Source organism: Anabas testudineus, chromosome 17 (genome assembly GCF_900324465.2).
Source record: "Anabas testudineus chromosome 17, fAnaTes1.2, whole genome shotgun sequence".
Classification (NCBI taxonomy): Eukaryota; Metazoa; Chordata; class Actinopteri; order Anabantiformes; family Anabantidae; genus Anabas; species Anabas testudineus.
In genome coordinates this window covers 20,439,241-20,451,896 of record NC_046626.1, presented here as the reverse complement: position 1 = coordinate 20,451,896, position 12,656 = coordinate 20,439,241, and the positions used below count along the sequence as shown (strand labels likewise).

General features: G+C 40.9%; 1 protein-coding gene across 2 annotated transcripts in view; it reads right to left on the bottom strand.

The window, feature by feature from the left end:
- The window catches only part of LOC113172008 (receptor-type tyrosine-protein phosphatase N2-like), a 146,565-nt gene that overhangs the window by 8,224 nt on the left and 125,685 nt on the right, over positions 1–12,656 (bottom strand). For both annotated transcript variants that reach the window (XM_026374785.2, XM_026374786.1), the window contains 5 exons: positions 12,411–12,488; positions 10,179–10,298; positions 9,832–9,998; positions 5,306–5,359; positions 1,705–1,769 (listed from right to left, as the gene is read on the bottom strand). In XM_026374785.2, coding sequence (XP_026230570.1) covers positions 1,705–1,769; positions 5,306–5,359; positions 9,832–9,998; positions 10,179–10,298; positions 12,411–12,488 — 484 coding nt within the window. The remainder of the gene's footprint in view (positions 1–1,704; positions 1,770–5,305; positions 5,360–9,831; positions 9,999–10,178; positions 10,299–12,410; positions 12,489–12,656) is intronic.

The window sequence follows — 12,656 nt, the reverse complement described above, 5'->3', positions numbered from 1 at the left end:
ATTCTGTGTTTCAGTTTAGTTTTTCTCAGTTAGATACAGATTTAGATAAATAAACGTCCTGTTGTTGATGCTGCTTGTTTGTTAGAATCTAAAACAGCATTTTGAACTTCGTGTCCAAACTAAATTCAGGACACAGATGAAAGCGTACAGAGGACACCCTCACATCTTCCCTTCAGCTCCGCCCTTTCCTCACCAGCCCCTGGGTACTAAGATGGTGCCCTGAGGCCCCTGATCACAGTGTGACAGCCTGGGAAAAGGCCCCTGATGCCCGACTGACCCTTTGATGTGGAATTAAAAACCCAGGAGCTCGTTCTGCTACAGCACCACCACCACGGGACACTTCACACACACACACAACACACACACACACACACACATACATGCACTTGTAAAGAAATGTGCAGAAGATGTGCAGCCGCATGTAAAATCTGCGTAAACTGCTGTGTTTGGACACAACCGATGAAAGAAATCAAAGAAATTTCACCAAATATGAACTTGGCAATGCACGTTATTATGTTCAGATGCTTTTATGTTGATAAGTTGTCAGATGGATCCTGTTTGCTTTAACTTTCTTTGAGATGTGTGAAAGTGTTGGGGTCAGTTTATAGTCTTCTTACACAAGCACGTGCACAGAGGGGCGCTCTGGGGGCTGAAACCTGTGCTTTTTAAATGAGTCACTACACTAGTTAACCCTCTGTGAAGTTGGCCTTTGTTTGAATTCAGTATAAGCTGATGATGATGTCTTTTTAAAATGTAACAACAAAGAATTGAAAGAAAACTGCTGAAAATTTATTTTTTCAACATTAAAATAAATTCAAAGTAAGCTAATCTGTCTTAGTTTTAACTATTTATAATTATAAAACAGTAGAATATGTCAGTGAATGGCCTAAAAGGAACCTAAATACTCTCACATTGCTACACAGCTGACAGAACTTCATTTAATGTCCTGTCATGAAGTGCCAAAGCCCCATGAAATACTCATTCCCCGACATAATTATAATGCTGTGTTTATTGTATCATGCTGTAATTATAGTAATTATCATGCACTCACAATGTGCTTAAAGTGCACTGGCTCCAAGTCCTGATGACACTTCAAATAAAGTGCTCGGGGTCAACTGTGTTCGAGTCAAATCTAGAATTTAAAAGCAGCAGCTTTATTCTCCAGACAAAACCTGTTCAGTTTCTCCTTTCCACCGAACATCCCACCTCCTGCTCCCCCCCCCCTTCCTACAGCCATCTTTTTCTCATGTGGAAGTCACTTTCATGTGTTTTTTACTTTTTATTTTTAATGTGTTTTACTGGCATGAGAAGACAGAAACAACCTGCAGTGTGTTGCCAAAGTGCCATTTCACCCACTGAGATAATGAAACAGGTATTAATTTGCAGTAATTAAGTAAAAGCTGATAAATAGCAGCTTGTTTTCTGCAGCTCAGAAGCAACAGAGAAGTAATAGTGATTGAGTTGTTTTGTATTAAATGGAAAAAAAAAAACATTCATACCTACTTATCACCATAATTATCTAATTAAATATAATTGCTTCTAATGCAATCAGCTAACTTTAGAAAAAAACAACTCTAATACTGTTAATATTTTGATGGTGCAGTTTACACACTGCTCACTTTAGGGCAGACGTGTTGACACACACTGATGGAGGACCGAGGAGGAGGAGGAGGAGGAGGAGGAGGAGGAGGAGACGACGCTCACCTTTAGCCATCTTGTTGAGGACCATGTCGATCAGGATGTAGGTGCCGGTTCTTCCAGCGCCGTCACTGCACAGGTGGCCGAGAGATAACGAGACATAATGAAGGGAGGAGGAGATAAGGACACATGAATTAATTAAACAGTTTGTTTGATGATGTCATAGAAGTTCTGATAACAGCTCAACGTTTTTTCAAACCATCACTCGTCGTCATGTTTAATAATAAGCTGCACGGGACAAGATTCTTGGACTTGAGGAACACAGACTTAACACAAGTCAGAAGCCTGAAAACAGTGGGTTCTGGCTGCAGTAGACTAAAAACAGTGGCACAGCAGACTTTTGATCTGTTCATCAACATAGTCGAACGGTAACTGTATGAGAACTCATGTGAGCCCAGTCAGCTGCATCAATACCAGCATCTGTTCGGCTCCTGTTACGTCCATGCACAGCTTCACCTGCAGTTACAGTGAACTGGATCAGCTCAGCTGTTTGTTTTCTGGTCATGATCTTCCATCACATTCACAGTCTGAGAACTCTGTATTTGTATCCAGACAAGCATGAAAGAATAATTCTGAATAGTGGTAATCCAGTTCTGAATCTGTAAAACATGCATCCACAATTACTGCAACAATCCCTCTCATTTCTTTTTCATTTCTTTTGTTCATATCTGTGTTATTGTTGTTTTTTCTCTCCGGAGTGAAGGCAGAAGTAACACGACTCTAGCGCTTCGCAGACGAGCAGCAGTCAGAGAGATTTAGTGCGTCGATGTTTATGAGCCTTCTAATGCTATTTCAAGGGGATAAACAACTTCAAAGATGTATAATTATGGAACAGAAAAGCTGAAGCCGCTTTTTTTTTTTTGTCAGGAATTAAATCACATCAAATATAAACATGTTCGACAACATTTTTAGACATTGTCCTAAATGCATGTTGTTCTATTCAACAATAAATAAATAAATAATAATAATAAATAAGCAATGACACAAACTGCAGCACAAAATAATGGATCAGACTCTGTAATGTATGTGGAGGGAATATTTTATATCCTAGATTTATTTCAAGTGTTGAAAATTGATGTCTGCACCCGTACTAGTCTATTTCATGGACTGGGTGTAATCCAACAAGCTGTTTGTGTGTGTGTGTGTGTCAGCTGGCATGTGTCCATGCTTCCTGAATATTTCATTTTCACTGGGACCTGGGTTATTTTCTGCAAGCCCACACATGCACACCGCTGTATATTTCAACAGCCCTGCTGGCAGTAATTGACCAGTACCACCTCAATACGTGCAAATGTGGGTTTGTGTGCACAGGTTCTTACAAATTAAAGGGTTCTTATGTCAATGTCTTCACACTGAGGCATGTGAGATTACCTTTATTCAAACCAGGTTGTAGTGGGGTTTCATTTCTGTGACTATGTTTAATGTTAAGAGGTTAGTCAGTGTGTCCTCACAGAGACAGTACAAACGTGTGTTCATATTCTACAATCGCGCGTCTCGGACAGTTTGTGTGTGACAGCGTGTGTTTCATACAGGTTATTACAACTCGATTAGATCTGTCGGATCGCAGCACGTCACCAGCATCATTACAAGGCGATCAAAGATGTGTGTGTGTGTGTGTGTGTGTGTGTAAGAGAGACAGCAGAAGCCTGAGGGCTGTGAGTAAACATGTCAAGATGTCTGCTGCCTTCTCTCACTCTATTTAAAATGAGAGACAGGGGAAAAGGTGCAGAGAAAGGGAAGGTTAAAGAAAAAGACAAGATAGCAGGAGAGGTAGAAAGCGAGAAGCCAGAAACAGGCAGATGGACAGATAATTGGAAAGAACAGGACAGAGAGAAGGAGAGAGACAGTTGTCTGAAAATGTCTGCTTAGGCTCACTTCTCATCCTGAGTGCTTCACTCTGCTCTCTCTATACATTAGAGTGATGAATGGTTATGAACAGTGGGCTCCGAGAAACGTGTTTAAAAGCTCTAAGTGAACGTCTGCAGGACGAACGTGAGAGTTCCTCAATTCTTTCATCACTACATCCTCAGACACACAGTAATTGGTCAACTGGGCTTAAGAATAAGCTCGGCTTGGTCTAAATCAGAGGTGAGAACATCATTTTCTGCTCAGGCCGTATGCTCGACATGAAATTCTTATGTTAAACCTTGATAATGTTAAAAAGTTATTACTGTTCGCACAAGTACCACAAAGATGATTAAACTTGGTAGACAGAGCAAATCAGACGAGTGCAGAGGTGCTTGTGCTTAAAATTGTATCTATGTCTCATTAGATATAAGGTAAAGGGACCTGTGGTTGAAATAACACCTGAAAGTAGTGATTTTATCTTTCAATTGTTCTTGAAATCATTCTTTCAGACTTGCAGAGAGGAAGACAGGAAACATGAAGGTGGGGAGTCTGACATGCAGCCCTGTGTGAACGTATCTGACTTGGAGAGTTTCCAGCTGTGCACTACACACGTTTAAGCATACATACACTTAAAACTTACAACATTTGTACCCGAGTCTCATTTTCTACAGTTAATATGTGAAAATGGTTTTAAAGGGTGTGTGTGACTGAATGCAGGACCACTCACCAAGTACATGGACAGATGTGAGTGAATGCTAAGGACAAAGCTCATGCATGCTGGTTGGAAATACTTCAGCTTAATTGAAGGTTTATTATATAAGATTTATTCTATTCCTGATGGGTTTACAGTACAGAGTTAACAAGGTAAATGAGAGCGGCAGTGGGAAGTAGTGGGAAGCTTTCTGGTGTGTTCTTGTGCTGGTACATATCTCACAGTTTCTACAGTTTATTACCGACGCAGTTGGTACATTGGCTCAATAACCAGTCCAATAAGCTATGTGACATTTTGATTCATATCAAACTGCAGTCGACAACTACAGCTCAGCACAGCCACTAAGTCATATTAAATAACAGATCACTTAGTGGAGGACCGTGCAGACAGAAAACTGTTCTGGAGGTTCTGTCTCTAATCCACTCATTGCAGAGTTTCCACTAAAAGCTGTGGTGGATTTTTCTGTTAAATACCAATTTAATTATGTCCCACTGGTGTGAGTTATTTCCTCAGGTGGCAGGGGTATGCAGATGTGATTACACACTGTATAGAATATGTAAACACAACAGCTGCAACACTGCCTACTCCCATTTAACCATCTCTCCCTTTCAACCCACTGCCTCTGACAGACACACAGCAAACTTTGAAGTGGCTCCAATTAAAAGTTACCCTCCTCCGCGGACAGTTTGTCAAATTAAATCACAACTTTTTGGCTAATTTCTCATTTAAAATGTTTGTTGTCTTCCACATGCTGATAAGTGACACAGACGCTGGTGAGAAATGAAACTGTAGCATGGTCGGGGGGGCAGAGATCACAAGGGAACCGGCACCGTTCAGATTCCTATCATCTGAGCAAACATTCGTTCTCAGCTTGTTTGCTCATGAATTATATTTAAAAGTTGTAAGCAGAAGATCTCGGTGATAAAAAATGCATTTTATATAACACTTAATGTCGGCTGGAACTCCGTCATAATATTAATAATAATAATAATAATAATAATAATAATAATAATAATAATAATAAGGTGTAGTTATTATTCTACTTGCCTGCAGTGGACTATGATAGGACACGAACGTCCACGGTAGCACTTGTTAACTTTCCTGTAAAACAAACAGCAGAAAGAAGGAATTAGTGTTAACGTCAGTCAGTACTGGCTTTTAAAATAATAACCACAATAAACAACATGTAAAACACTGTGAATTCAAAGTTTTATTAGGAATAAATAGACACAGATGATCCTTAAAAGAAGATTAAGATCCATAAACATTTGAATTAAGATATATATCAGAACCTTTAGTTCACCTTTTGGTTCGTACCACTGACCATGTGTACAGTGTAAAAGTGAATAATTACAATGACAGAAGTCTGTGAATGATTAGATTTGAGTCTCACACGTGTGTTATTTTCTACATTTGTTATATTCCATATGTTAACGCTGCATTATTTAGAACAGTCAGCATAGTGCTGTCAAAAGCTGGATCTGGGAGTGCGACAGTCCAGCAGCTTATAATTATGTTAAGTAGCACATTCAATAACTACACATGAAGTTCACTGATGGAAAAGTGCTTACAAACATGACTCCGAGTTAAAGGTACAATAGTTATTTTCTAGTTTTCGTTTACGTATCAACTGTCTTAGAAACTTAGAAAACCATCATGTTGCTGTATCAGTGAATATTTAATATGTATTTGCGTCCATGTTTGTGCTGCTTCCAAACACCATGGGTAGAAAACCTCACAACATAAAAGACAGATTGTGGTAAAAAAAAAAAAGTCACACCTTGTTCATCAAAAGCCAAAATGCACCAATATGCAGCTTCTGTCTGAGCAAGAACCAGCGAGCTGCGAGTTTGATCCCAGCTGGAGATCATCTCTGATTCTATTTCATGGTGATAACTTTAAATAACAATATTCAGCAGGAGCATATTATGTAAAGTGTGTGTGTGTGTGTGTGTGTGTGTGTGTGTTTGGTTTGATATCCATAATGCATCACTCAGTCAAGGAAAGAAGCCTCAGACCAGCAGTGTTGCTTCACTTTTTCCTTCCTTCAACGTAACATTTCCATAGCCATTTATGTTTAGAGAGAATTTCATGACCTTTGGGTGTTTGAAACATCATCACATCCTTATTTCAGGACTTGATAGTTCCCAAACTTTTTTTTTAAACCCTGAAAACTATAAATATTTTACATCCACCAGTGAGGTTATGACTTCAGTTTGCACTACACACCAGAGGTTTCAGCAGGAAACACACTAAGAAAAGAAATAAATGACTAGTTTTGGGTATCAGTGATTTTCTTGTTACAGATTTTTTGAACAAGCTTTCAATTCACACTTTGTTTCATGCACTTACTGGAGTTAAAGCATCACATCTATCTTGTTCCTCTTTTTCTATTAGGACTTTGCAGCTGTAGCAGAGATTTACAAAAAGGATGAAACTTGTTTCAACCAGAATTATTTCTGCAAATGTTTTTTTCATCCGACAGTTTCTGATAAATAAAAACATGAAATGGAACAAGCTGCTGTTAATTAGTTTTTGTGTTAGCATGACAATAAATGCTTTTTGGGTGTAGTATCCTTCTGAATGGCGTTCCCTGGGGAAGAGTCTTGTAAACGCATCAATAAAACAGAAAGAATGAAAAACGCACACATTTTCATCCTGCACCCCAAACAAAATTGAAAAGTCAAAGCTCACTGCAGACAATCAAAAATGATGTTACCATGGAAACAGCTGACAGAGGATCACCAACAGGCAGGTCGGGGGTGTACAGAGGGGTGTGGGATTCAGAAGAGACGTCCCGTAACAGAGAATCAAGAGGCAGAAAGAGATTGGGAATCAAAGAGAGAGAGAGAGCTAAACTGGATGAAGACAGAGAGAGGGATGCTGTGAGTAAGAGACAGGCTAAGACAGACCCACAATCTGTCCACACTAAGCCACACAACACTCTTCATGGGTGAAAACAACGTGGGGCCACATTAGCATTTCTGGATCCTCTTTGTAAAGATCACTATCTGCTGAAATAACTAAACCACATGCATACATAAGCATACATTTCCACATCTTTGTCCTCTTTCAACACTGTGCATCAAAGTCACAAATGATGCAACATGCAGTTTCTTGCTCGTTAAGTTTGATGTGTCAACAACATGCTGTACTTGAGATGCATGTCCAGTGTAGCTGCAATTTGCAAGTGACAGTCACAAGGCAGAATAATATAGTGTTGTGATAAATCTGTGTTTCTCCAGACCATTAACTGATTTGACACATACATCTTCCACTGGACAGACAGAAGATGGTCATGGTAGAAGAGAGGGAGTTAAAAATGCTTTTCTGAAGAGTTGATTATCATTTGTACTGAGAAATAAGAGTAACATCGATCCACAATGAAACAGAAACAAAGGGTGAAAGTGTTTTAATGTAAGACACTGATAAAATAAACAAATACAGCTTAATGCAAACATCTAAATCAGCTATACTGACATTTAAAATAAGAGAGAAGGTTAAAGGTGACAGGTAATGAGCTCTATTTATCATTACCAGCAGGAAAATATGGATTTTTCCAGTCCAACGACAGACTGACAGTCATCTGCTTAGTGTGGAAGGTGAGCTTTCTTAGTGTGGACATATTCTGAGACCCTGAGCCAGAAATCATGAAGAGGGCAAGACAGAAGGGGATAAGAGACAGGAAGCGACGGACCGAGGGTGGGAGAGAGAAAGACAAAAGCAACCAAGAGAGGAAGGGAGGAGATTGGAGGCAGTCAAGCAAACCATGAGCAAGCAAAAAGGCAAGAGGTCATCTCAGGTCACCGGGCACAGCGAGGAGAGAGAACGAGAAGAGAGGTGAAGAGGAGAAGGGGGCGACACCAGAGGAGGATAAGAAGGGAATAAAAGAGGAGGAAGGGAGTGGGGGTGGGGTCCATGAGGCCCCTTGGTTGCAGATTCACAGTCTCCAATGATCACTTTTGTGACTATGCAACTGGGCTCATATTACTAGCTGCAACATCACAAAAATGACACTGGCAACCGCTAGTTAGCTGGTATAAAGGGGAAAAGGTAGAAAGCATTTGTAAGCAATGCGTCGGCTCAGTCAGTCAGTCAGTTGTGAGTGAGGTTAAAAAATAAAAAAACATGCTAGTACGAGCATAAAGGGGAGATTTTTAAACTGCCATCATGAAACCATCGAGTGGGGAACAAAAAAAAAAGAAACAGGTTGTTATTGTGAAAATGCCATATCCAAGGTAATAAAAGTGAAAAACATCTCCCTCTGTGCTTTCTTCATTGTGTTCTGACCCTGACGCCCTGTGAGTAAAAGCAATATTTCCTAACTGATGGTGGGTGGTGACGCTCACTGGACCCTTTTATAATAGCTCTGACCACAAACTCTCACTCTTGATATCTCACCTAATTGATGTGCGCCAGGAACACGGTGACACCGAGTCTATATATAAAACTGAGTTGGGGTCTATCGCTCGAGAAAATCCACAGTGAATCAGAGAAAATGGGCCGCGGTGGCTCCCACCTAATAGGTAATACAGTATATCAGTTTAAAAGAGGTCGAATGGAGGAAGGAGGGGAGCAGCTATAAAAGGCGCCAGAGATAAAGGATCACTCCGGCAGAGTTCTCTCAATGTATCCTGAATTGCACTGTTATCGACTGTAACATCCCCAGGATGTCTGAGGATATATAGATGCTTTTCAGTCTGCATCTCAGGATCAAGAGTCAAAACTCCTGGAGAAATAAAGGGTTTGAAGTTATTATGCTGTAAAAGAGCCACAAAAGCCACCTGAAGCCGTTGTGGTGCAGGACCGGACAAACAAATCCAGGACCTTCTAGTTTTAAATAAAAACAAGCCGCCTAGCCATCATTCATATATCGTAAAACACACCTTAGCCAACTGAAATACCTTAAGAAAGACACGTAGAGGAAAACGCTCGAATACTCATGACTGTCCTCCACTTCAGAACATTTTCAGTGAGAGTTGCACAAAACTTGAACCACTTTTATGTCTTTTACCTTATAGGACTTCTTTACAAATGCATGCTGGCTTTGTTCAACCAAAGCAAAATAAAGTTACACACGGTAGAACCAGCCCTTTTGAGAAGTGCTCAGTAGTGATTATACTCGAAGACACTGTTCAAAGTGATGTTCTTTAGTTCTGCTATGAAAATAAATCTTGTTACCAAAGTGAATTTTCTCTAAAGACCGCTTTAATAAAACGTCCAAATGTTTCTTTAGACCTTCTGAATTTGCTATCTATATTAAAAGCAGGCTTAAGCACTTTGTGTACTTCAAATAAAAGGAGTTCCAATGGAAACTTTCATGTGTTATTTGTACTTTTCAATACTATCTGTGATGGGAAGCCAGAGAGGGATCACATTGTTGCTGCTGTACTAGCAACTCCTTCTGCTGATTGGTTCCTCTTCATGCCAACTTTTGAGCTACGTTAGCAGTGAAAAGGACCAAAGCAGGGTGACTGGATGAAAAATCTTTCCCTTAAACAAAGGATTTGTGGATTTCAGAGTTTAGTTTTGTATTCTTAGTTAAGTTTAAAGGTTTTGAAGAAGCTCCCTACCTGCGGAAGTCGAGGAGCATCCTGCTGGTCTCTGGGACGTTCTGATTGAGCCAGGTCAGGAAGTGGAACTGAGTGACGGTCCGCGTCTCGTTGGTTTGCATGTTCTTCAGGTAGAAGCTTCGAACCAGGAAGTCGTCGCACCAGATATGTTCGGACACCAGGTTGACCTACGGGCACAAGCAAATGTGCAATTAGCTAAAATTATGACATCACCTTAAATCAAACACTAGTCGTCAACTTTTACCTACTGAAAATGCAAAGTGACTATTTAACAAGTAGAGGAAGTGTCTATATTAAAACCTCAAGAAAGAAAAGCTGCTCAGTACCCACAGGTTGAGACACTTTACCTCATAGATGTGGTACAGGTTGGATCCCTCATCAGGCCAGTAGTGGTAGCACTGCTTCACCCCACTCTCGACGAGCGGCGTCAGCATGACAATGACCACGCAGCCGTTCTCCCACACCATCTGCAAACAGAAGACACCCAGTAAGACACGCATGTTACGAGACATCACTTTAATAAATTAAAAGGTTGCTTCACGGACTTCATTTAACCCTGAACTTCTAACAAAGCTGTGACAGAGAAACCTGCCGTAGACGTTGTCGGCTTTTTAAATGACCCGACGTGTAAGAACAGATTAATTATTTTTTTTTATGTTACTTAATGTTCTTTAAAAACTTTCAAAGTTTGTTAAAATGTCAAGCTGTGTAAAATGTCTCTGCCATTTCCTAAGAGTAGGAGTCACGTTCTTGAAGTTGTGGAGAGCTCAATTTGGAACACACAAAGCTGTCAACACTTCCCAAAATCCGCCAACAGGAACAGTGACATGTGTCCTCACTCACCCACTCGCTTGGATATTGGTCCGTAATTATTTTAATTTTGTGCTATCTAGCATTTTGGAAGGGTAGATGTGTGTGATTTGGGGGTGGGAGGGAAAATGAAATCTAAATTAGAAACCAAACACTTCAAACTTTGGGAACAAACTACAAGTCAAGCGTCGGGGCATGAGAAGTAATTGCTGCTGAGGCTGTTCCCTCCCCCAGCTGGGTCATTCCACAGCGAGCCCGGGCTTCGCGGTCGTATTTTTCCTGCTGGCACTCATATTGTCACAGCCGTAGGGTGGGCTGACTCTAGAGATCCATTTGACTGTGATCAGAGGTAACAGTCAGCTGTTAATGGAAGCCATAAAGCAACACAGCTCCCACATCATTGTGTTAGATAATCAAGATGGCTGCACCTGCCGTTCAGTCAGGAGCGCTGCCACACCTTGACAGAGATTTAACGGACATTAACTGTGGCAGGTTTTGAATTACTGCCCCTCTCCACACCTCCCACTGCTTCACTGATTGGACTCAAGGAACTAAAGATGTGACGGTGCATGTTTTTTTTTCTTTCTGAGGAATGGTGTTAATTTGCTTCAGCTGACAGGGTGAGAACTCTGCTGCTGCTGCGAGGACACGTTCCCCCTTTATAAAACCCAACATTTGTTAAAATGCTCATTTTAATTAAACTCTTATTTATCCAGAAAAAACTCACTAGGTCCATGTTTTAACTTCTGGAAGCTGGAAATTTTGCCTCCAGTCTTCTGCCCAAGGACAGAGAACCCACACCTAATGAACCTGAAATCAATTCATGATGAGCAGCTGCTCTGGTCTGAGGTGTTCAGACAAACGCTGTGTTCAATGCCACGTTGAAGGTGGGATATTTGTGGCATAACACACCAACTGTGAAGCTCTGATGTTATTCAATATGGCAGCATCCACAGAGACCTTTAAACTGGTGTTAAATGAATAAAATGTTTGTAGTAATTTAAAATGACCTACTAACTGATGTAAATGGGTAGTTAACCCACAGCACCAACACCGTTAGGACACACCAAGTGTCCAAGGCTAAGACAGTTGATGGAAGGTCAGTAAAGGCACACGTTTTCATGGTTTAAATAAGAAATATCTTGTGTTTAGATTCTGTGGTCCAGGTGTTTCAACCCTGGACTGGAGGACACCAGCACATTTAAAGCGAGCTGCCTTTTAGATTTCACTCAGGTTGATTAGCAGCGACAGGAGAAGAAACTGTGAATCTTTTCAGCCTGTTTGGTAAACAGCACCACTGGAAATCCAGCAGGTACAAGCTTGTTTGACAAGGGGACCTTTTCTTCCAACACTACACGCACGCAAACACTTACACACCCGACTGCTCCCCTCGACACGCACGTACTGTATCTGCCACGACTGGTCAGAATAACTTATTGATCTCCAGGTCTCAGATCAAATCCAATCCAACAGTTGGGACAGTGGGAAAAAGGGCTTCCGTCCCCTGCATTAACAATGTGCCGCACTGTCAACCGGTGTATCCATAGGTGTCTGTGTGTGTGCAGCTAGTGGGGAGTGAGCATGATGGCAAAACAGAGATTAATAACAACATCCAGAGAACAGGCTGTTCTCCCGTGTGGCTCACTGCACTAATAAAAATCGGCTAACTCTTGTTTAAGAGAGGGGAATGTATTGATTTTTATTTTGTGAGTGTGTGAGTGTGTGCATGTGTACGTGTGTGTGCACATTTATGTGTCTGTGTTTTTTACCTGCCAGAAGTCAGCCACTGTAGAGGGCAGGGGGCCTTGAGTGGCAATGTAGGCTGGGTTCCTGGGATCGTGATCCATCTGAGGATAGACAATAAAAAAAAAAAAGGGACAAGAGATGATTTGAAATGTGGTGTTAGGGTTTACACAGCTCATTTACAAGAAAATGTAACATAAAACCAATCTGAGGTACAATAACAGTCAATGTGACCCGACAATTTACAGTGGTAAGAAAAACTAAGTGAACCG